The sequence below is a fragment of the Equus asinus genome, chromosome 21, assembly GCF_041296235.1.
Source record: "Equus asinus isolate D_3611 breed Donkey chromosome 21, EquAss-T2T_v2, whole genome shotgun sequence".
Lineage (NCBI taxonomy): Eukaryota > Metazoa > Chordata > Mammalia > Perissodactyla > Equidae > Equus > Equus asinus.
The window spans coordinates 33,859,879-33,883,347 of NC_091810.1; the positions used below are offsets into that span (position 1 = coordinate 33,859,879).

General features: G+C 38.4%; 1 protein-coding gene across 1 annotated transcript in view; it reads left to right on the top strand.

The window, feature by feature from the left end:
- SUCLG2 (succinate-CoA ligase GDP-forming subunit beta) overlaps positions 1 to 23,469 on the top strand; it is a 258,302-nt gene that overhangs the window by 217,050 nt on the left and 17,783 nt on the right. Inside the window, exon 10 of the mRNA XM_044754403.2 lies at positions 20,582 to 20,702. Coding sequence (XP_044610338.1) covers positions 20,582 to 20,702 — 121 coding nt within the window. The remainder of the gene's footprint in view (positions 1 to 20,581; positions 20,703 to 23,469) is intronic.

The window sequence follows — 23,469 nt, forward strand, 5'->3', positions numbered from 1 at the left end:
GTTATGAGGATGAAATGACCTAATACCTTGATGTGCTTAACATAATACCTGACACAGAGTCATGACTTTAACAAAAAGTTAACTATTCTTAAATGTTACATGTTTGTCTGAGTTGTGGTTGACAAACCCCTATGTGCCTGAAGGTGAAACCAGACTTACTGCAGTGGAACAGGAAAAGATGATAGCCATGTTTCTTATTAATCTCTAGTTGGAACACACAATCAGCATGTGTATGTGTGTATATTTCTTTGCTTGTTTGGTTTTTACTACATCATCCTGCCTATAAAGAAGGATTGTTTAGGGAAATATAGAAAGAGCTCTTTAGCATGTATCTAGATCATCTTGTAGCACAATAGTAAACTGAGTGGTACATTTGAGGTTCCCCCTATTGAAGAAATTAACAGAGAGAGGCCAGTAGTTTTACTTTGTGCTGCATGGACCTCTTGAAGTCCATAGCAAGAAAATATTTTACTATTTCCCACTCTATCCTGCGTTCATGCTTAATAATATCCCTCCCACTTTCTTTTTTTTTACTCTTTCTCTCACCTCTCCTGAAGCCAGAGATAGAAAAAATTTCTTTCAATAATTTGCCAATAGGCAGTCTAATTTATTTTGAAAATCATTGTTCTGGACTATTATCTTCTTCACTTACTACCATTTATGGTACATTGCACTGTTATACAAGAAAATCTCACAGAATTTTTAAGTCAGTGCATTTCAGTAAGGTCAGACTATTGCCTTGCATGCCTTCTAGGCAAGATACCCCAGTTATGGCAAGTGCCTGACCTTACATTGGTTTGTGAGTCTCCTTGGAGTAAATCCAATTCTATTTTACTTTTTCTACTCCACTGCATTTTTCCTGTTGTTCTTCTGAATTTAGGATGGCAAGCAGGTACTTCATGCCTTGCAAATGAATTGGTTTCTGGGTGGTGATAATAATAAACCATACTAATTCGGGGTTGCTGCCTGTATCAATGCCTACAGCTTCCCCGTAAACCCTAATATATGCTAATTGGTTGTCTTTATGAAGCACTCAAACCATCCCTGCCTTCTCAATGTCTTTGATGTCTCTCGCTACCTTTTCTTAGTCATCCTAAAGATATCCTTGCCTCTGTGGCATGATTGCCTGGTTCAATAGCTTTTGATCTGTCTCATCTGATCATGTATCTTTCCATTCTAAATTTTTTTCCACTTCATCAATTATCCTATTGTTTTCCTGTTGTTGTTTATCTACTCTGTGAATCATATCAATAACAGTTTTTAAATGGTTGCATATTAGTTTGACACTAATTTGGAGAGGCCTTATTTTTGACAACCAATAGGAAATTGCATATCATACTGTCATAAGTTGGGGATCAACTCGTATATTTCTCTTCTCATTAACTTTTGGGAGAAAATATTCCCCATATGAGCCTTTAAGAGAATAATCACTGAGATTTGAGTTTAAATTATTTGTTTCCTCTGGCGTTACCAGCTATATTAAAGCATCTCTGGAAGAGGAGCTTCCTGGCTTAAAGGAGCATAATTTTTATTAAAGTGACAGTTCATGGTCTCAGCCACATTTCTCAGAGCCAGAGACAGAGAATTGGATGGTCTGATTCACATGTAGCTTGGAGGCCAAGTTCTTTTTCTCCTTCCTAATGAGAAGCAGAAATGCATCTTCTCAAAGGTAAATTGAAAGGAGTAGAAAAATCTTGATCAGGAGAGGCTGAGAAAACCATTGACCTGGTGATCTGAGTTGGAGTGTTTCTTCAAGAAGTTAAAGACATATGATTTAAAGTTGTTTTAATTTGTTTCTCTAAACAGGCTATAAATAGAAAATCAATCAATAGAAAATCAATAGCTGGTTTGAATAAAATGCTAGTTTCCTATCGTGATAGTACCGAGTCAGCAGCCTCTTAGTCCCTGGGCCCAGCGCAATGCCTGACACATAGTGAGTGCTTGGTTCTGGAGGTTAACTGACTGAAATAGGCTTTTGCAGTATCAGAAACCAAGTAACCTGGAAGGTTGAGTGGCATGGCGCAGTGTCCTGTCCCTGGCCTTGATGTGTAGAAATATTTTTTAAAATGTGTGTAGAGGGTACAGAACAATTTAAAAGGATGCAAAATCCGGAGAGTTACTGTCACTTGAACACGTTTCCCATAGCGTTCATCTGTGTGCCATTATTCCCAATTAGATAGTTCTCTTTGAGACAAGAGTGCTCTCTCATTGTTCTTTATGATCCCTGAGCACCAGGATAGATCCAGGCTATTTGTGCCCATCCTGTGAGGAACAGTTGAAGGCACAAATATGCCCTATCTCTGCAGAGGTGATAATGAACCAGGAGGATAGGGACTCCGGGAGGAGAGATCTGAATAGCAGATGAGGTAGCCCACTGGAAGCAGGGCTTGGGGGGCTTGAAATTTCAAATGTTGCCACCTCCTCCATCTCCAGGACTCTTGGCTCTACTGTGGATAGGAAGGAAGGGGTCTCGTGGTTAGCTTTTGGCACTAATCATGTTTAGGTCAGAGAAAGGGAAAGTTGGGGACACAAGATAGCTCTTGTCACTGTCACACGGAATAAGAATTCAACTTATTTTTCATCGAAGCAGGTTGATGTGGTGGTTAAAACTTTTGTAGTCAGACAAACCTGTGTTGAAACCCTAGTCTGACCACCAACTAGCTGTTGATCCTTGCAAGCTACTTCACCTCTTTGAGCCCTAGTTTTCTTGTCTCTAAACATAGTGGTAATAAATCACACCTCATAGGGGTTTGGTAAAGATTGAGTGGTTTATTTGTCAAGTAAACAGTGCCTAGCAATGATAGCTAACAATCACTGAGTACTTACCATTTGCCTGGGGCTGGGCTTGGTACTTTACTTGTATTATTTCATTAATCCTGGCACCACCCTGAGAGGTAGCTACTATTATTATCCCCATTTTACAGTTTAAAAAAACTGAGGCCCAAAGAAGTTAACTAATCCATACAGCTATTAACTGATAGAGCCAGTACTCGGAGGCCAGAATCAGAACCACATGGGTGGAATTTTACAGCTCCCTAAAATGAGGATCATGTGTATTTATCTTTGTATCTTGCCTCCTCTATTTGACCTCAGGAACCAGAACAGTATTTTATTGTGTGTTAGATGAGGTCCCTCAATATAAGGATTAAAGAATACCTTTCAAACAATTACAGCTTTGATAGTGGAATGGGCCACCTTGCAAAGGAGGAAGCTCCCCGTCTATGACAAGGCTCAAGCTGCGGCTGGCTGACCTCTCAGGTCCTGTCCGACTCTAAGATTTTATGGTTCATTAATCTCCTTGGCATGTCCACATCACATAAGGTGTCTTTCTCTGCCAGAGGAGAGAGGAAAGAGTACACATCTGTGGGTTATGTGGTAAATTGTTCATCTTTCACTTTTATAAAGTAAAATCTCCTACTCAAGATCCTACAAACTATTATTGTCTAAGCTTTACTAAAGAATCAGATTTTCATTTCTACTCCTATTTTTAGTTTAGAGAAGCTGGTTCAGTTCCTTATTAAAAACTATTGTAAGCATCGTGTAACACCATTATTAAGAAATGTATAATATGAATGTAGTGCTAGATGAATTTATGTGAATTATTCCATGTAAGAAGGAACCATTTAGTACTTGTTCTGAATAAAATTGTTTAAAGGAAGGAAATTGCAAATGCACAGTTTTCCACTCCTTTTCAAAACCCTTGGCATTGTCTGGGTGGCTAGCAATGATGACTGCCCTAAAAATGAGATCTCCGTGGCACTTTCTAGGTATTCAAGATCTTTAATTATTTCTAATGCCATTGCCAAATGAAAATTTATGAAAAAGCTTACAGTTAAACCAAGTATGTTGAAAATTTATGCTTACGTTCGTGAAACATCAAACATTAAATGGTAGTACTATTTTTTTTCTGGAGACAAGATTTCTCTTTGCCCCTATTTTTCATGACTCATCCTTCCTTAACTCATCTTTCTTATTCTTTAAAACTTCAGAAACTCAAAAAAGCTTTCTTCATCATTTTTTCCCTCCAATTCACAAGAGCTCCACTTTTAAGTGGAAGAAATAATGCTCGTTTTTCTGCAGGGATTGATCATAAATTCCTCCTCCGAATTACACTGGCCTCTAGTGGATACCTGTCACAATTATGTTTCTTATTGGTCTTGCCGTAACTCACTTATTGTAACACTATATCACATATTTAATAATTTTTGAGAATCAATATTAAGCAGCACAATCAGAACTGTCAAGGGTTGGAAGTAGATTTCATCATGAAATTGATTAAACTGTGGATAGGCCTGCACAGTTAGTGTATTATCAATGTACTTAAATTTAGATTTTGTCCTGGAATTTTTTAAAGATGGAATTGTAATGTTAATTCCATAGTACTTCTCATTAAACACATACTGTACTTAAGGCATACGTAGCAGATCTTTTTAGTAAACAACCCAACTTACTTTTTTCAGAGAAATAAGGTATCAATGTGATATCAAATTCTCTTATATTCTCTGTATATTGTCTTCATAAAACATAAAATAGCTAGCATGTTCCAAAGCAGCATTATCATACTGGAATTTTTCCACATATAAAATTTAAGAAAATCATCCTGTTACAAAGTATAAATCCACGTCACTTCCTAGTACTTGCAGTTTAGTATATCTCAATATGACAAAGGATTACAGTCTTAATTCTTGTATGTAGTCAGTAAATAGTAAAATTATATCCATGTTTATTCTCTGATCTGCCGAAAGAACTCAATTTCATCATATTTTTAATAAAGCCAGTTAAACCCTTGCTAAAGTCCATGCTTGCCAACCAATGAACCAGCAGTTGAACATCTGATTATTTGGTAAATTATACCTGGGTTTTATTTGTAGGGTGGTTCTGCCTCAGGGTCTCTCATGAGGTTGCAGTCAAGAGGTAAGCCAAGTTTACTGTCATCTGAAGACTTGATTGAATAAAGCTGGAGGATCCACTTCCCTGATGGCTCGCTCACATGGACATTGTCAGGAGACCTCAGTTCTTTGCAGGCTGCTTGAGTGTCCTTATGGCATGAGTGAGTGATCTGAGAGAGAGAACAAAGAGGAAGAAGCCCCAGTGCCTTTTATAACCTGGTCTCAGAAGTCACACATGGTCACTTCCACCATATTCTCTTCATTCAAAGTGAATCACTAAGTCCAAACCACACCCAAGTGAAGGAAAGTTAAGTTCTACATGTTGAAGGAAGGAGCATTGAGGAATTTATGAACATGTTTTAAAACCAACACAGAAGATGATTTCATGGAAAGATTTGTCCCTTTGTGTTGGATTTATATGTGTAGAAAAGATATTTCAGGCTATGCCCAGGACTTGAACGAAGTCACTCCAATGGGGTAACTGAAGATATTGTGGTGAAAGAGTGTAGAGCAGGCAATATGACATAGTAGCTCTGGAGCCAGGCTAGCATCTTTCACTCTCCACATGTGTCATCTTGGGGAAGGCTGCTAACCTCTCTGTGCTGTGTGCCATCTGTAAAATAGGAAAATATTCGCTTTTCTCATAGGATTTTAGTGAGATATAAGAAAGTTAGCACATCTGAAATACTTAAAAAAGTGCCTGGCATCTAAAGAGGGATCAGTAAGTGTCAGCAGTTACTTCTGGCATTAATGTTATTCTTCCTATATGTAGATTCATGCTCTAACTCTTCATTTCCCTCTGATTTAGCCTGAGAAGACCTACTGGGATCTCCTTTCAAACTTGCTTAATTTTCTTCTCCCTTTATAGCTTTATTCTACATCCCTTCTTTCACACATGCAACAGTGTTCCACCAGAATATTTCATTACATGCAGAAATTTTTAAATCCTTTGGGAGAGAGGAAACTTCATAACACTGTGGAGAGGGTGGTGACAGCAGCAGAAAAGAAGCATACTGGTTTGGAAAGCACCGTCCCGGATGCTGAACTGTCTAGTTAGTGAGGCAGCTACCATGAAAGTACTGAGGACAGATGCAGCCCTCAGATACGTTTTGTCTAGTAAGCTCAGTGTTTTTAAAAATCCAGATTTCTGGCTTTTAAAAAAATGGAAAGGTCTGGGCACACAAGGCCCACATTCCCATGGCAACAATTGGATAGATTAGGTAGCAACAGCCCCTTTAGAAAAGCATGTCTTCTCCAGTGTGCCAGAGTATTTCCTCTTGTCTTAATCCAGGCTCTCTTTACTCATTTACTCACCTGCGTGGCCCTTGAGGCCACTGAGTTTGCAACTCCTCTCTCTAATTAAGACTGCAGTTTAGTCAGTCAATATAGTCTCCCATTAGAAATACCTCCACCTTCAAGGTACACCATGTATCTATAAAGACAGCCATTTAGAACTACAGCATGAAAGCGAGCAGGAATTCCTGTTCTCAAACCTGCCTGGGCAGAGATTACAGTCCTGCAAGCCAGCCAGGCAGAACTGTGGAGTGCAGCAGTTGACGTGGCGTGAGAAGAAACTTTATAGATCACGCTGTGTGGCAGGAATGGGCATTATGGGAGATGTCAACTAGACAGGGCGAACAAGAAATGGGAGATGACTTTAACTAGCCTTGAGCAACTCAGAAGACTATCCCAAGGTTTCTAGAGTGAAAACTTGGACATGATATTCAGGATAATCTTAAAAAGAAAAAGAAATAAAGGAGGCACTTCGAGGCATTTATAAAAATATATCTGTCAATCCAAGGAGCTTCTGCTTTGGTAGGACATGAACAAGCATTAAATAGATTTAAGACTACCTTTTAGATCTAACACATAGTAAAATACACACTCATGAAATTAACCCACGCTGAAGGACGTGGGTGAGGTGGGTTTCTGCACATAAAAGGATTTTTGTCCAAGTGTATCAGAGACTAAAGGACAATTAAAGGTATAGGGGAGAGAAAAGGAACCTCTAACATATCAGAAAAGCAAGTGCTTGTCTAAACCATGTGGATTCCAGTAGTGTGTGTGTGCATATCTGGCCTTACGAGGTTCTACTCCCTTCCCGGAGAAGCTGGGTGTGTCTGAATGTAATCTGAGAGCTTCTTTTTCCTCCCTTACATGTTTTTTTGGTTGTTAAGCCATCCTCTATGGATTCCCTTGAGGTGTATTTTATTATTGACTATTAACAGCTCAGTGACACAGTTTATTTACTTGATAGAATAACATGACTTTTGAGATAAATGTGAGGCCACTGTTTGCAGCTGGATCATTGGAGTTTTGTGGAAGTTAAACATCATCCTTTGTCCAAGGCTGCAGTCCTGGATTTTTACTTGTTGACCATCTTTTCAGGTTTGTCTCTGTGTTACTTGTGTTCCTCCTTTAGACACACTGAGAGGCCATGTGGGGATTTGGACTTTACTGAGCCTATCTTTCATTATTCTGAAAATAAGGATTGCAAGTCACCGTCTAGATGGGCCTTGTTTAGTTTTCGTTTGCAGCTAATAAACCAAATGAAGGCATTTCAGTGCTGAAAAGCTCGTTTTCACCTGACAAGCTATTATTTGTCACTTATAATGGACAGGACCCAAGATAATAAAGCATTTGGCTTGTTTTTCTTTTTCTGCCTTTCCCTTGGGTGAAGATCCAGACTGTTAATGAGCAACAATTTCAAATTCTTAGGTGTTAGCCATCTCCCAAAAAGAACCAGAGAAAGAAGTGTTTGATAATATGCATTAAATGGCTTGAGTTGAGAGTGTTCACCTTTTTTTTTTTTTTTTACTTTTACTGTTTAACTCATGACCATGGGTATGTTGTAGAGAGGGAGGAAACTAAACAAAAAGTTAACCTTCTACTTATAGAAGATTCAAATGAATGGATTTTCTCAAATACAAGCTGACTTGGTCAAAATAGGATGTTGTTACCAGTCTCACCAGGAAATGATGACTCACTCACTCATGGTATATGGCCGAGTTTATTTCCAAAGGGGTTGATAATAAGAGTGTGTGGGTAGGGGGTACAGGAACCATAAGAGGAAGTAGAGGAGCCTGGAGCTAACAACCTAAACCAAAAGGAGGAGAGAAGGGGGTGGTTACTTGACCAGAATAAAAAGTCTGTAATGAAGGCTTTCTTGAGATGATCAGAGACCTTTTGTGGAGGGGCACAGCCACTCAAGGCAACCTCACTGGGAGGGACCTGGAAGAATATACACACCCTGACTTCCCTCTCCTCTTGCCAAAGCTTCCCAAATGCCAGATAGGAGAGGAGCCATTGATGTAGCGCCTAGAGTCAGCCCTTCAGAATCAAAGGAAACAAGGTGGCAAAGGGTGGAATGGACCTGGAGAGGCACACAGGTGATCTACAGCACAGATAGGTCCCAATGACATCCTTTTGATTGTCTATTGAACGTGTGCCTCAAAGGATAGAATATTCTGGAATCCTTTTATAAAGGGAGTCTAACAGCTCGAGAACTCTACGGAGGTCCACAAAAAGTTACCCATGGGTAGAAGAGGGTGTAGCTAACCAATGATTGAGACAGTTTGAGGTGGAAAGAGTTTTGTTAAATTTCATTCCTCGCAGGCTGTAGGGGGCATTTTGCCACTGTAGTTTTTATTTCGCTCTAGACGTGGCATTCTGACATTTGCTGAACAGCTAAATAAATAGATCAGACTTCCACACAACAGATTACAGCAAGGTCAGACAGTGATATCAGTAATTTTGGAATATGGTCTACAGCTGAGGTTGTTTTTGGGCAATAGTGACATCTGATGTTGCTAGTAGAGGCAGAATAAATTCTATAGATTCTTCTCCTCTTAATATTAAATATGAGCAGACACCAGTCCTGCCTGAGCATTTTAGGGGAGCCCTAATTCAAAACGGATGTTGATTTTTATAATTACAGATGTTTTATTGGGTGACTTTCTTGAAGTTTTTTTTTTTTGGTTTTGTTTAAAATACCTGAATTTAAATTTTTGATGCTAAAGCATATGATCTTCAATGACAGTTTTGGAGTTTAAGATTCTGGGTGTGAGGTTTGGGGTTGGAGGTCATTTTACTGTGATGAACAAAGGGTGAGACTTTAGGAAATAAATTGGAAACTTACAAAGAATTTGGCAGTAAACTGATTTTCACAAATATACCAGTAAGGTCTGTTAAGAGAAGAAACATGTGTTTTTAAAATTATTTTACTTAAAACAATTCTAATATAAATTTCGGTGTATAATAAATAGCTTATAATTTATTGCGATCTTAGCTGGAAGCTTATATTTTTAGTTTTCCCAGATACTTATCTGTTAGGGGTTTTGATATGAATCTTCGTCAACCCTTTTTTTTCCCAGAAAACTAAATGATCAAATAGGTTTATTTGAACAGATGTATGAAGCATCACAGAATCATTATATGCCACCTTCATCTTACATTAGACTTGTTATTTACAGAAACAGTGGGTTTTGCTGTTAGCTAAATTTATCTTCATTTCTCTGTGGTGTGAAGTGTGAATCTGTGTGGTCCTAAGTTTTGGCTCTGTCTGCTTAGCTAGTTTTTTTTTAATTGATGTCAGTCATGAATAAAGGTGAAGAAATCACCCAGAGAAGCATTTTTTTCCTTTCCTGTAGGAACAGTTACCCTATGGAGACTATTACTTTGCAACGATAGACGGATAGACATCCTGTTTATAGAATAATAAATGGGTCCCTCACCAAGTTGCCGAGTTAATGGGTGTTCTCTGTATTAACTCTCTAACTAATGATGATGGAGTGTACGCATTCATATTCATCAAGACGACATAAGTCTGAGATGATTGGACAAAATACTCCTCAGAAAGAATGTGCCAATAAATATTCTTAACCTTCACCAATGTAGCTCGCATTACAAATAAAATACAGATAGTGCGTTGGGAGCAGTATCTTGTCTTGAAAGCAATTATCTGTTAAGCTAGGAAGGCAGTTTTGTAGCCAAAATATTTCTTAAGTCAATTCTAATAGCTCATTTCTTAAGTGAGAATTGTATGCCCCCCCCTCCCTTTTTTGAGCCTTTTGATGCTTCCTGGTAAAAAGGTAAGACCAAAATCTCTTTGCTCTTTTTTTTTTCTTTTAGCTTCAAATGGCTCTGTGGCCAAATTACACATCATAGTAGCTTTTGCAAGAGCTATTTTAAACACACGACACTCAAAAAGAACCTTGTATTTGCCATTCTAAATGTCCAAGTGGTTTTTGTAATCCTGGCAATGGTTCTGATTCTCAGTTCAAAAGGATATGGGAAATGTCTCTGTAAAAGATAAAAAACCTGTCTGTGCTATTCCCTCACATCTCTGTGTTCTTCAGTCCTTTTAACTCCTTGTCTCCTGTGCCTGCTTATAATGCCAACCAATATTTCCATCTTTAGATTTTTTCCTTCTCCCGAAAATTCTGTTAATAGCTGACTTAACCGCTACCACTGTGTTTGCTGGCAATTGGGGAAGCATTTGTATCCCACCCGTGGACTGGCCGAGGCATCCATGGTTGCTCTTCTTGATTATGAAAGCCTTCCAGTTTTGCCAATACCTATACACATGATCCAAATAGTGAAATGATTGGCATCTTTGGGGAGAGGGACCCTAGATCCTTGTGCTACCTAACCACCCAATACACCAGCTCCTAAATACCTTTTTTGCCAGCTCTTTGGGGATCAACTTCCCAGTCTTTTGACTCTTTTGCAAAATATGACTAAAATAATATAAGTGAGAACACAGATCATCTGCTAAAGCACTCATAAGCTAGAATCCATATGATATGATCAGGTGATTTTTTCGTGGAGCATTACATGGGCCTAATGCTTCATAGAACACAAAGCTTTAGAAAGCTTTGACTTCAGGAAACAGGCACTCATCTTGAGAGGAAGTATGGCTTTATAATTTATATGGTGCAGTATTCATAGTATTTTTTAACCTGTTAAACCAGTATTTGTAATGGAAGTTGCTTGGTCCTATCTAGTGCTGGAAGTCTATATTCAATTTTTTTGGTTTTCATATACTTAAACATACATAATTAATGGGAGTGTTGTGATGATGCTGGATGTGAATTGGGTCTCCTTACTGTCTGGTGTTTTCTTTGTAAAGGTCATTAAAGGAGGAGTAGTGTTGACAAGCTAAATTTTTAAGTTCTAGTTATCAAACTATGTGTTTATGTAATTCCAAAGTTAGGGAGACAGATATATAATACACTTGAGGTGACTCTTTCCTCCACTGCTGTGGCAGGCATTGTTAATATGTCACAGATCTCTCCCCCAGAACCAGCGCTCGAAACAGCCACTCTCATAGAATTACCATACCTTCCAGTGGCCATTTCATCGCCTGATATTTAAAATCTGTATCGATGACATGGTGTCTCAAACAGCATCATTCTCCTTTGGAATTTTCCTCGTCATAATTAGAAATAATAACAGTGGCAAAGGGATAAATTTCAGCGTGTCAGAAAAGAGAAAAGGGGCTTAGCAATCTGTAGAGGGGGTCTAGCAGGGACCTCTATCCCAGTTCAGGACAGACTCTAGGTTTTGAAGGCCAGGACCCACTCTTACCCCATCATCACCACTCAGCCATCCCATCTAAGTAGGGGTTGCAGACCATAAGCTCTGGACAACTCTTTTATCAGGAAACAGGAAACATATTGGGTTGTGAAGAACCAAAACCCACTACTCCACAAAACTACAAAAGATATCTTACTTCTGATACATTTTAATTGAGCAGTGACATGTGAAAACAAGAAATAGTTGGGCACCAGAATATAGGACTCAGGAGTATGCCCTTGAAGCTTAGAAATAGGACCATGTAGAGCTGGGGCTATTGACTATTCAGAAGTCACTGGTTATAGAGAGCCAGCCAGAGGGAGGAGAAAGAGCATAGACTTTAAAATGAACAGACTTAGTCTAAATCCTCGCTGCATAGCTTAGTAGCTATATACCCTTGAACAAGTTTTTTTTTTTTTAACTTTTTATTGAGATTATGATAGTTAAAAACCTTGTGAAATTTCAGTTATACGTTATTGTCAGTCGTGTTGTAGGTCCACCACCCCACCCTTTGTGCCCACCCCCCACCCACCTTTCCCCTGGTAGCCACTAATCTGTTCTCTTTGTCTACATGTTTTACTTCCACATGTGTGTGGAGTCATACAGAGATTGTCTTTCTCTATCTGGCTTATTTCAATTAACATAATACCCTCAAGGTCCATCCATGTTGTTGTGAATGGGACGGTTTCATCCTTTTTTATGGCTGAGTAGTATTCCATTGTATATATATACCATATCTTCTTTATCTAATTATCAGTTGATGGGCACTTAGGTTGCTTCCACATCTTGGCTATTGTAAATAATGCTGCAATGAACATAGGGGTGCATGGGACTTTTGGAATTGCTGATTTCAAGTTCTTTGGATAGATACCCAGTAGTGGGATGGCTGAGTCATATGGTATTTCTATTTTTAATTTTTTGAGAAATCTCCATACTGTTTTCCATAGTGGCTGCACCAGTTTGCATTCCCACCAGCAGTGTATGAGGGTTCCTTTTTCTCCACAACCTCTCCAACATTTGTTACTTTTTGTTTTGGTTATTTTTGCCATTCTAATGGGTGTAAAGTGATATCTTAGTGTGGTTTTGATTTGCATTTCCCTGATGATCATGATGATGAACATCTTTTCATGTGTCTGTTGGCCATCCGTATATCTTCTTTGGAAAAATGTCTGTTCATGTCCCCTGCCCATTTTTTGATCAGGTTGTTTAATTTTTTGTTGTTGAGTTGTGTAAGTTCTTTATATATTACGGAGATTAACCCTTTGACAGATATATGACTTGGAAATATTTTTTCCCAGTTAGTGGGTTGTTTTTTTTGTTTCAATCCTGTTTTCCCTTGCCTTGAAGAAGCTCTTTAGTCTGATGAAGTCCCATTTTTTTATTCTTTCTATTGTTTCCCTTGTCTGAGAAGACAGTGTCTGAAAAGGTCCTTTTAATACTGATGTCAAAGAGTGTATTACCTATTTTTTCTTCTAGAAGCCTTATGGTTTCAGGTCTTACCTTTAGGTCTTTGATCCATTTTGAGTTTATTTTTGTGAATGGTGAAAAAGAATGGTCAATTTTCATTCTTTTACATGTGCCTGTCCAGTTCTCACAGCACCATTTGTTGAAGAGACTTTCTTTTCTCCATTGTATGCCCTCAGCTTCTTTGTCGAAGATTAGCTGTCCATAGATGTGTGGTTTTGTTTCTGGGCTTTCAATTCTGTTGAACAAGTTTTTCAGTCTCAGTTTACTTATCAGAGAAAGTTGTAGTACATAATTCCTAGAACCTGGGAAAATTAACGTGCAATAAATGTTAATCCTCCAAACCATTTCACTTATTCGAGTGAGGAGAAGATTGCAGGATATAAGTAGGGTGAAGAATTCAGGAAGAAGAGAATAGATAAATCAAAGACAAATTAGACACATTTCCCTCGGTTCCCCCTGGCTATTCTCAGAGATCAAGCTTAATGGAAACTTGGCTCTCTATCCAAATATTGTTCATCCACCAGATGTTATTCTATGTTATCAGTTTTGGAATAACTGATTCCAAAGTTGAAATAAATGGGTTTGTCTTGACTGAGTAATTAAAATTGCTAGAATGTGGTTTGGTATTGAGGACGATGTTTAAGATATTTCCTTTTGATTCTAAGATTTTCAGGTCAGATTGTGAACTCACTAAAAGTGTTTTTTCCTTGGAAGAAATTAAAAGGGCAGAGTAAGAGAGTGTTTTTAAGAAGTACAGTTGTTCTCATGTCATTTGTAGCCATATTGGGGGTACATCATTTGCTTTAACCCAAGGATCCTAGTGCTTGAATTCATATGAAAGAAAATAATTTCAAACTTGAAGAACAAACCAAAGGTGGAAAAGCAAGCCAGAGCAGCTCACCCTGAGTTTGGCAGAAGGCAAGTCTGGTCCCAATTGAACTGATCAGTCAGCTTGTTTGTAAGATTATAACCAAGCCCAAGATTGAATTCCTCACCTGAATCACTTCCTTATTGACTGAATCCATTTAGACTCCCCTCTAATTTAGTAGAGTATTTTTATTAAAGCCAGACATGCAAACATCAATTATCCAAGCTGCATCTAATTTCCTTCACCATTTATTTTCCTTCATTGGCTGCCAGTGGATTAGAAGACATGATTAGAATTCAGCAGGAAAATAAAAACAATAAGAAAAAAGAAAAACACTTCCACAAAAACAGATACTTAAACAAGAATTAAAATAACTTGTGATTAAAAGTCCTTATCTTGCCTTATATAAACATGCTTGCTTGATTTTTATCTGCACTGCCCACAGCAATGGGACTAAATTAGCAGGCTGAATTGGAATAAACAGTGACAAAACCCAGTAGTTGCGCTTACTGTGCTTAATGTATATGCTTCAGTATGTTTTAAATAGTACAGTACTTAACCATTTGCAGTAACTGTTGCAAAATGGCTGACTAATTGCTGAAGTCGTTCTTTGTTCCCTTCCAGCCAATGTCAGGGAGAGAAAGAGAATAAAGCGATGGCATTCAAGTCATGTTTTGAACTTATTAAAGGTACAGGTTTTGTTGCAAAGGAATGATATTAAAATTGACCTGGACACATTTGTTTAATCGGCCACCACTACAGCCTGAGTGGCTTAATGTTGTCAGTAATGGCAAGAAAATGGTGCAACACAGGAAGAAAGCTTAAAATCTGAAAAGTGCTCTCAAAGTAATATCAAATGATGCAAAGAAGGAGGAGTGGTGGTTGCAGTGAATTTGAGGGTGACCGTGAACCAAATCATGTGTGTGTCAGGAGTTGACCTTTGGGCCAAATCTGGTCCACCACTTGTGTTTGTAAATAAAGTTTTATTGGAACACAACTATGCCTATTCATTTACATATTATAATAGTTGGGGAACAGACTGGCCCACAAAGCCTAAACTATTTACTGATCAGGCCTCAACAGAAAAAGTTTGCCAGCCCCTGGTGTATGTCAGTGGCACCCCTAAGATTGCCCAGCTGTTCCAGACGGCCCTGTGTGTTGTATGGTGAAACAGACCTGGTTTGAACTGTATCTACTTAATAGCTATGAGACCCTACACTCTCTGAGCCTCAGTCTATCCATAAAATAGAGGTCATAAAACCTATCTTACAAACCTAATGTAAATACATTGTGGATGCTGAATAAATGATAGTTCTCTTCCTGTCCTCCCTGAAGTCTGTGTAGGTATCTTGAAACCAAAGGCTTCTCAAACTCCTTCTCATGACATTTGTGCTGTAAGACTCTGCGTGATTTGGTCCCTGCCAGGGTGAGCCATGTCACTTCCCACCACCCCACTTCCCAAGCCCCAGTTACCTGAACTCCAGGTTCTATTCAGTTTCTCAAACCCGCCAAGTTCTCTTCTGCCCTCAGCCTTTGCCCATTCTGTTCTCTTGTAGTGAGGTATTTACTTTCTGTTCTCTTAATCTACCCAGCCTCTTCCTGACTCTCCTTCAGATTGTGGGTTCAATGTCACTGCCCACAAGAGGCCTCCCTGACCACCCAGGGTAACATGAGACCTGACTATGAGTACCCAGTTTTCCCCTCCCCTTCATAACCATTATCACGGTTTGCAATTTTCAATACAGAACATTTTTTTCTATTTTTAAAAAATCTTTCTTGCCAGCTTAACTACTGACCACACTCAATGGGCAAAAGTGTGCCTAGCACAGAATAGGCCTCACGAATATATTGGAATAAGTGATTTACGTTTCATTGAGCAATCTGGTAATATTTGTATTTCATTAAAAAGAGTCAGGATAGTGTTGAAGAAGATAAAGAGCTGAACTTTGGATCCTGACAATATCCTGGCTGTATGATTTCGTGCAAGTTTTTTTTAACCTCTCTGAGCCTCGATTTTCTCATGCGTAATATGGTATCAATAATATCTACCTCACATGTTTGTGGCAGAATCTCCTGTGGTAATGAATGAGAAAATACTAAGCACAGTACACATTGTAGATCTTCAGTAGGTTTGCTGGTTGTGAAAGCCATCTGACAGTAGATAAAGCTGTAGCCCGGTGATTCTCCAGATCTTCGGTACCCTCAGTTTTGTTGTCTGTAAAATGAGGATAATAATTACACCCACCTCATGTGCTACTCATGGGTTAAACATGTTAATACACATAAAATAGTTAGACTACTGCCTCCCACCTGCTAAATGCCTAGTAAACGTTAGCTAGTGTCGTATTTGTGATGATTATTAATATCTTGATTCTTAAAGATTATAGACTCTTTTCCTAGAAAAGTACGCATTTAAACAAAATTTTGCAAATAGTTGCAAAGAATTCACAATTCCGCTCAAACTCATACCCTGTCCAATATGCATATGCTGTATGTTACCCTTTGCCATTATCTGCCTTTAAGGCCAAATCCTATGGGAGCACTTTAGTGATAGGACTTATCTAAAATTATCCAAAAAAATTGTGTGTGTGGATTTATCTGACTGGGGTTCCTTAATATTTATCAGATACTCGAAAGGATTATGTTCCTAAAAAATGGTTTTAGTAGTGAGTTTTGTTGGTTTGTTTAAGTGGGATTGAGAGGAACTTGATAAATGCCAAAGGCTGTAGCTTTTCTTGTTTCAAAGTTCATTCTTTACTTTTAATTGTGGACTAACATCTGCAGCCGGAATGTATTTTGCAAAGCCAAATACAGACATTTGGAAAACCTGCATTTGGACTGCTGACCACCTGCACAGCTGCCAACAGCTGCCACAGACCTTACCTTGGGATTAGCTGTTTCAGGTCTGGGGACCTGTATAGTGTATCTGGCACCATAACCGCCTCACTAGATGATCTTTACTTTTATGACACAGTAAATAGCAACCCTCATAATTCTCACCCAAGAATTTGGAAAAATTTTTCAGTTTGTGAAAGCACTTAGGAAACTTCTGGGAAAGTCTCTGGGTACTTAAATAGAGCAAGCACGGACTTTTTTTTTTTTTTTTAACATTCTCTTTGCCAGGGGAAAAAAAAGAAAAAAAGACTACTAAAAGTTGCTATTGGTATTGTCATGGAACAGCAATTAGTGGTTGTAATCATGAATGAACACATAAGGCACACATTGAAAATTTGACATGCTTTATAAATGCTAAATAATAATAATGATGTCACAAGGCTTTCATTTGCAAACTGTCTTAATTTCATTCTCAGTTTGAGATTGCAGATTAAGGTAGTTAATTATAGAAATTGGCCCAGAGTGAAACCTTAAATCAGATTTCCATTAAAGTGCGTGACTGCAGCAAATTACTTTATGGTGAGAGAGAATGGCATCATCTCTGGTGGCGTGGGGTTTTCCCACCACCCCTGGTGGTCATTTTCCTCTTCGTGCTCTGTGGTACCCTGAACAAGCCCTTTCCCTGAGCTAAGCAGCCTGTACCTCTGCCTTATTGCTATTCTTGTGAAAATGCTAACTGCTTTGTTAATGTTGGTCAACATCTCTTTCTCCCTTTCTCACTTCGTGTCTTCTCTCACTCTCCCTCTTGGTTGTCTATAGTTCTCATCTGATGTTCACTCATGTACTCACACCTCTCTGTTTCTCTCTCCCTCTCCCGTCACTTCCCATCTACCCCCCGAGGGAGGCGACTTTCTTAAGAGTTACCTTTCCCCAGCTCTGGAAAAGGAAGAAATAAGCCGAAAGAACCAAGTTCCCATCCCTGGCCTCTGGCGCCTGCCACTCTCTGCCTCCCCTGTATCATCTCACATTACTTCCCTGTTCAACACGTAGATCCTGAATCAGCCAAGTTGGTGACAGCTCTGCCTTTATCCTGACTGCTCCCTTCCACCTGAGTTCCTGCTCTTTCCTTCTCTTTTTCAGTTGGAACATCACCTCTTCCAAAAAGCCTCTCTCATCACAGCAGTCTGCATCATGGGTCCTGCCCTGGCCTTAGCTCTGTGAGACATTCGTAGACCCAGGATTGTAATTGTCAGTTTACTGGTCTGGATCGCAAACTAGTCTTTGAATTCCTTGAGGACAGTGATGATATCTTATTCATCTCCGTATCCCAGGCACTTAACTCTGTGCCTGTACAAGGGAGATGATCACTAAGTGTCTGTTGAAATTAATTTAATTCATTTACTCTTGAAACCATTATTTATTAGATGATTACACCATGTCATGGATTACGCTAGCTGCTGATGGAAACAATACATAGTTCTGTTGCAGAGGAGCACAAAGGTGATCCACACAAGGGAGTTGCCTCTTGGGGATGGGGATGCAAGGTGAAAGGCTAATAAACTACATTGGAGAAAAACTGTCTATTTCTCAGTAAGTCTAACAAAGCCAATTATTCACCCACTGTTGGAAAAGAGGGCTTTTCCTTGGATTCTCTGCCAATTGAAGTGGTTGGCTTCCATTTAGGTACAAATTGTTTTCTGAAGAGTATCTATTTTTAATGTCAGATGCTCATTAAACCCAATGAGATACTGACGTAGGAGAGACTGATGAGAACTGATACCAACTGAGGTCACACCAGATCCATAGCTCACTCCAGGGCAACACTCACTGAGTAGCCAGGGTCGTGGTCATCTTCCCTGCTTCTTGCCCCCACTCCTGCCTATGTAGATGAATTCACATGAATTTGTTGTGTATGATATGGCTACTCTATAGAATGATCATACTGTTTTAGATGGATAAACAGAATAATTCACTCTAATTTAATGCAATAAGAAAGCTTCACTGAGAAGTTGTTGACATCTGAACTCACCCTTAAAGAATGCGCAGGTTGGAACGTGGCAGAGGCGTACAGGTGCCTGCCTGTGTACTTCACAAGAAAGCCTGGTTCTTCCACACAAAGCTGAGGGAGGCTCGCAGTTCCTGAGTTTGTCTCTTGGACCCCATGGAGCCATTATTGCTCTTAAGTGTTTTTTTCTTCCATTGTTCTGGCAAGTTCCTCTCCATCCCACAGTTATTTGGAAACTACTGCTGTACCACGTCTCAATGCTAACAGCGTTTAATATCTGTCATTAGAAAGCAAGCTTCTGCTTACCAGTTGGCCTGCTGTGAATGGTAATGACAGACTTCTTTTTTGGGAGTAGCCCCAATCTCTCATTCGTTTGAAAATATTGCTCATTTATTTTATTCTTAAGATATTACCTTTGTATTGAACTTTAATAAGTTTGTATTTCTATTAAATTCTAATTCAACATAACTGCAGACTACTGAAAGAGATTTCCTTATTTCTTACTTGCTATGTAACCTGCCCACTTTCATAATTGCTTATTGAAATAAATGTATGTGTAAATATCTATTAAGTACTTTACACACATGTTCCAAGCATTTCATATGTATTATCTCAATTAGGCCTTTCAACAATCTTATGGACCTGGTACTATTATTCCCATTTTATAGATGAGGAAATCATGTTCAAGATGAGTATCTACCTTGCCCAAGGTCCCGGCTCTAGCAGCTGGCGTGAATGGAGAATGAATAGGCAATCTAGAGAGCTGACTTTGAGCCTCACCACTGCTACATGGTAGCTGTGTAACCTTGGGACACGTCATGTGAAATCTCTGAATGGCTTTACTGCACAGTCTTCTGGCAGGGTCAAAATGAAAAATGAAGGTCACGTGAAGGCATTTTCTAAAACAGTTAAGTGCTGAACAAACGCAAGGTATTCTGTTCTCATATGTTTTGTGTAGTTAGTTTAGCCTATTGAAATAACGGGCTTTAAAACTGGCATGAAGCAACACATGTATATGCTTTGCAATTAGTGTAGCATAATTTAATTGTGACTCCATTGTTGGAATTTTGATGCCTCCAGCTTGATGAATAGCCATTTTCTGTGGGTCTTATCAATTAATCTAGGTAATGAATTCTCTTCATTATCTCGTTCTTCATGTTAATTACACAGGATTTTCTTATGCCTATTTATCAAGTCAGGACAAGTGCAATTTTGGGGGGCCCACATGCCTTTGAATATAGAATATGTATAAGCAGGTTAACATGAGGGTTTTAAATTTACATTTCTGAAAAATTCCCATCACTGGCTTGACTTTTCTTACGTCCTTGTTTGTGATATGAGCTTGTGTCTCTTTCTTTGGGGGTGTCTTGTTTTTTAATCAAAAATGTTGTTATCTAAGATAATTAAACTATCTCTGACTTTTGAGTATATACATCTAGTATATCAAAGAGGTATTAAGGAAGCATGGAAAATTTTGAAACTACCTACTAATACAAAACAACAAATAATTAGTAAGTTCCTAGTTTTGAAATATTCCATGAGGCACCATGACAGATAAAAATTTAAGTATAAACCGTGGGGAGAAAAGACATAAGTGCATGAAATTTTAAGTGAGACTACTCATAAAAGAACAGTTCCAGACAACAATAGAAGAAAAAGCAGAAGACAGCATATAATAAATGAGTGGGTATTGAATTCATTTTGAGTTTAGAGAAGTGATTGATGGGATAATATGGGTAACATGGTAATGTAATATATTGATATTTATTAACTCAGTACTAAATTTTAACTTCCCTAACATTTTCTGGGACTTTTATATTTTATGCTCTGTGTTAAAGAAGAATGGAGTCTTATCTTAATTGGCTCTTTTGTTTAGCCAATTATTTTTGAGAATGTTAGCTGTCAACATTTTGATGAGTACCTTCCTATTTTCGACTTCAGGTTGAAGCCATCCTCGTCAATATTTTTGGTGGAATCGTCAATTGTGCCATCATTGCCAATGGGATTACCAAAGCCTGCCGGGAGCTGGAGCTCAAGGTGCCCCTGGTGGTCCGGCTTGAAGGTAAGTTATGGTAGATTTCCACAGCGCCAGCGCTCTTTCCTCAAGACCAGGTGACCAGCGTGGTCTGCACTCAGAAACTTCCTGAGACAACATAAGGAAGCACTGGATTAAATGAGATGAAATAAGTGTGGTACAGCAGCACTTCTCTGAGCTCCTCACAGACTAATACAGTTCGCAGCTCTCCAAGAATGGCATATGTTATGATTCTCCAAATTTTCCAAACTTATTCCAGAGTAGAGCCCTTTCATTCTGAATCATTTCATGAGATTATGTTCTGGGAAAAACACTCTGAGAAATGCTGCTCCAAGAATTATTCGTCATGGGAGAGCAATGGCTCTCAATCTTGGTCTCAAGACTTCTTTACTTGTTAAAATTGAGAACCCCAAAGACTTCTTGTTTATTCTGGGTTATATCTGTTGGTATTTATTAATTAACTTAATTGATTAATTTGGTAATAGGAATAACTACTTGGAACTTTTTAGATAGCCATCTTTTTAAATAATAAAATTTTAGTTTTTTATATTATATATTTTATATATAAATATATGTACTATCTACTTTATGAAAAATAACTATCTTTTAAAAATGTTAATTAAAATAGCAGCACTGTTTTACATTTTTGCAAATCCCTTTAATATCTAGCTTAATATTTGCTTCTGCATTAGATCTGTTGCTATATGTTGCTTTAGTTGAAGTATGTGAAGAAAGTCTGGCCTCATAGAGCTATGTATTTGGTAAAGGCAGGAGTTTTTAATAATCATTTCGTATAATTTTGAATATTTTCTTTGGTACTCTACTAAAGTCTGCAAGTAATAGTTTCCTCATTAAAGATTTGATTAGTTTTAATGAGGAATCTGAAACTATTTCAATGAACTTTTTCTACTCTGTTATATTAAAATTCGTTGATCTGTCTTTCACATTAAATGAATTTTACGCATGCCTGATTTGTAATATCATACATTGATCATATGGAAAATTTTGGATTATGCAGATCTTCCAACATACATATCAAAAATTTCACATTTGTTAATATGATATCATTCTCATCAGAGCGGTTTCTGAATATTGGGAAGCTGTCAAGGTGGTAGAAGCAAGTTTTCCATAATTCTAATTTTCACTAGAAAGTCAGCAGCCACAAAACATTCACTTGTTTTCCTTGAAGTAACAAACTCACTTCACTCATTTTCAAGAAAATGTCTGCCAGATAACTAAGTCTGAATAACCATAGTGTGGCCTTCATTCTTTCCAGAAAAAATAGCGTTCCGTGGAAAAGTGAGCTGTTTAGCCTGCTGCTCAAACACTTGCACAATTGCTTTTCGTCAGAACAGCAGTTGTCATTCAGTGTGCAGCGGAGTGCTTGGTCTCACAGAGTATTAGGAAGACGGGTCCTCAAGGGTTGAAATTTAATAAAATTAATGTTTTTCACTCTTCATTAAGGACATTCTTACTTGCAAGTGGCAACTTTTTACTGTGAATGTGTGGTGGTGAAAAACACTGGCTACTTGTACAGTTTGGTGCCGCTGCTTGGATTCCGGGGTAGCGTGCCATTACCTTTCCTTCATCAGCGCAAATGCCAACAGAGTATTATTATTTCTTAAATTATTATTATTTTAATATTATTGTAAAAGTAGTTTTTATGTCAGGGACGTCCCCCAGGGTTCTGTAGACCACACTTTGAGAACCACTGTAGGAGAGAAGCAAAAACAGACACTCTAATGTGAGAACTATGCAAAAGTCCCGTTCACATCGTCAGCAAATTCAGATTACAGGGAGCAAGCAATGCCCTTGAGTGGGTTTCGACAGCATTGTTCTTGTGACAGCTCAGTTTCCCCAAGTTCTACGTTGGTGCCGTAATTCCTTAGAGACCTTCTTCTCAAGATGAAGCCCAGGGATATTTCCACCCTGCTCTATATCCCCATCCTTTGAAGTCAAGCCTCTGAATGAGCTGCAGCCTGTTTTTCTCTGCTTCTTTCTTCTCTCACTCTCTGCCTCTCTCCTTTCTTTCTCCCTGAGACTCACTGCCTCACAAACTTAGATCGGCGCCATATGGACTTGATAGAAATAATAATCGCAAAAGAAAAATGGAAATAGCAGAATCCCCATTTGGCAAGGTTTAAGATGGATATTAAAACATCTGAATGAATTAAATCTTCTTAAAAATGTAAATGCACCATAATTGATCCCAATAAAAACAATTTCTATAAAAGGAAAATGATTTGCAAAGCTGTAATGAAAAGAAAATTGATCAAGGAGTTAATGGGTTCATCAGTGTGGGTATAAAATTTTGATGAAAATGTTGATGTTAGATGTTTTCAGCGTCAAAGTGACCAGTGACCCTCAGATTCTAAAAGTCAGCTCTTCTTCTTGTGTTCTTAGAGGAGAGCAGGGCTCTATAAGCAAATCATACTAGTCTGTCTGTCACTTGGAAATGACTAGAAATGAGTGCATGCTATGGTGGACTGATTCTGTCTAGTGATCCTTCCTGTGTCTGTGTCATCAGCAGAGGTCCATAATTATTAGTTATTGGTACATTCCTAGAAACGAAGGTTACCCTTTTAATTTTTCCCAAAAGATTAAAAGCAACACTTCTCTTGTTTTCACACTTAGTATTCCAGAAGCATTAAATGATCCCTCTCATGTAACATATCCCTATCATGTGTATCTGGATGATACACTTGCTGAAATATGCAAAATACCATGTGCAAGATAATCTCCTTTATAATCTCTGATGGCTGTATCAGAGGTCTGAGCTATCAGGAAGAAGCTT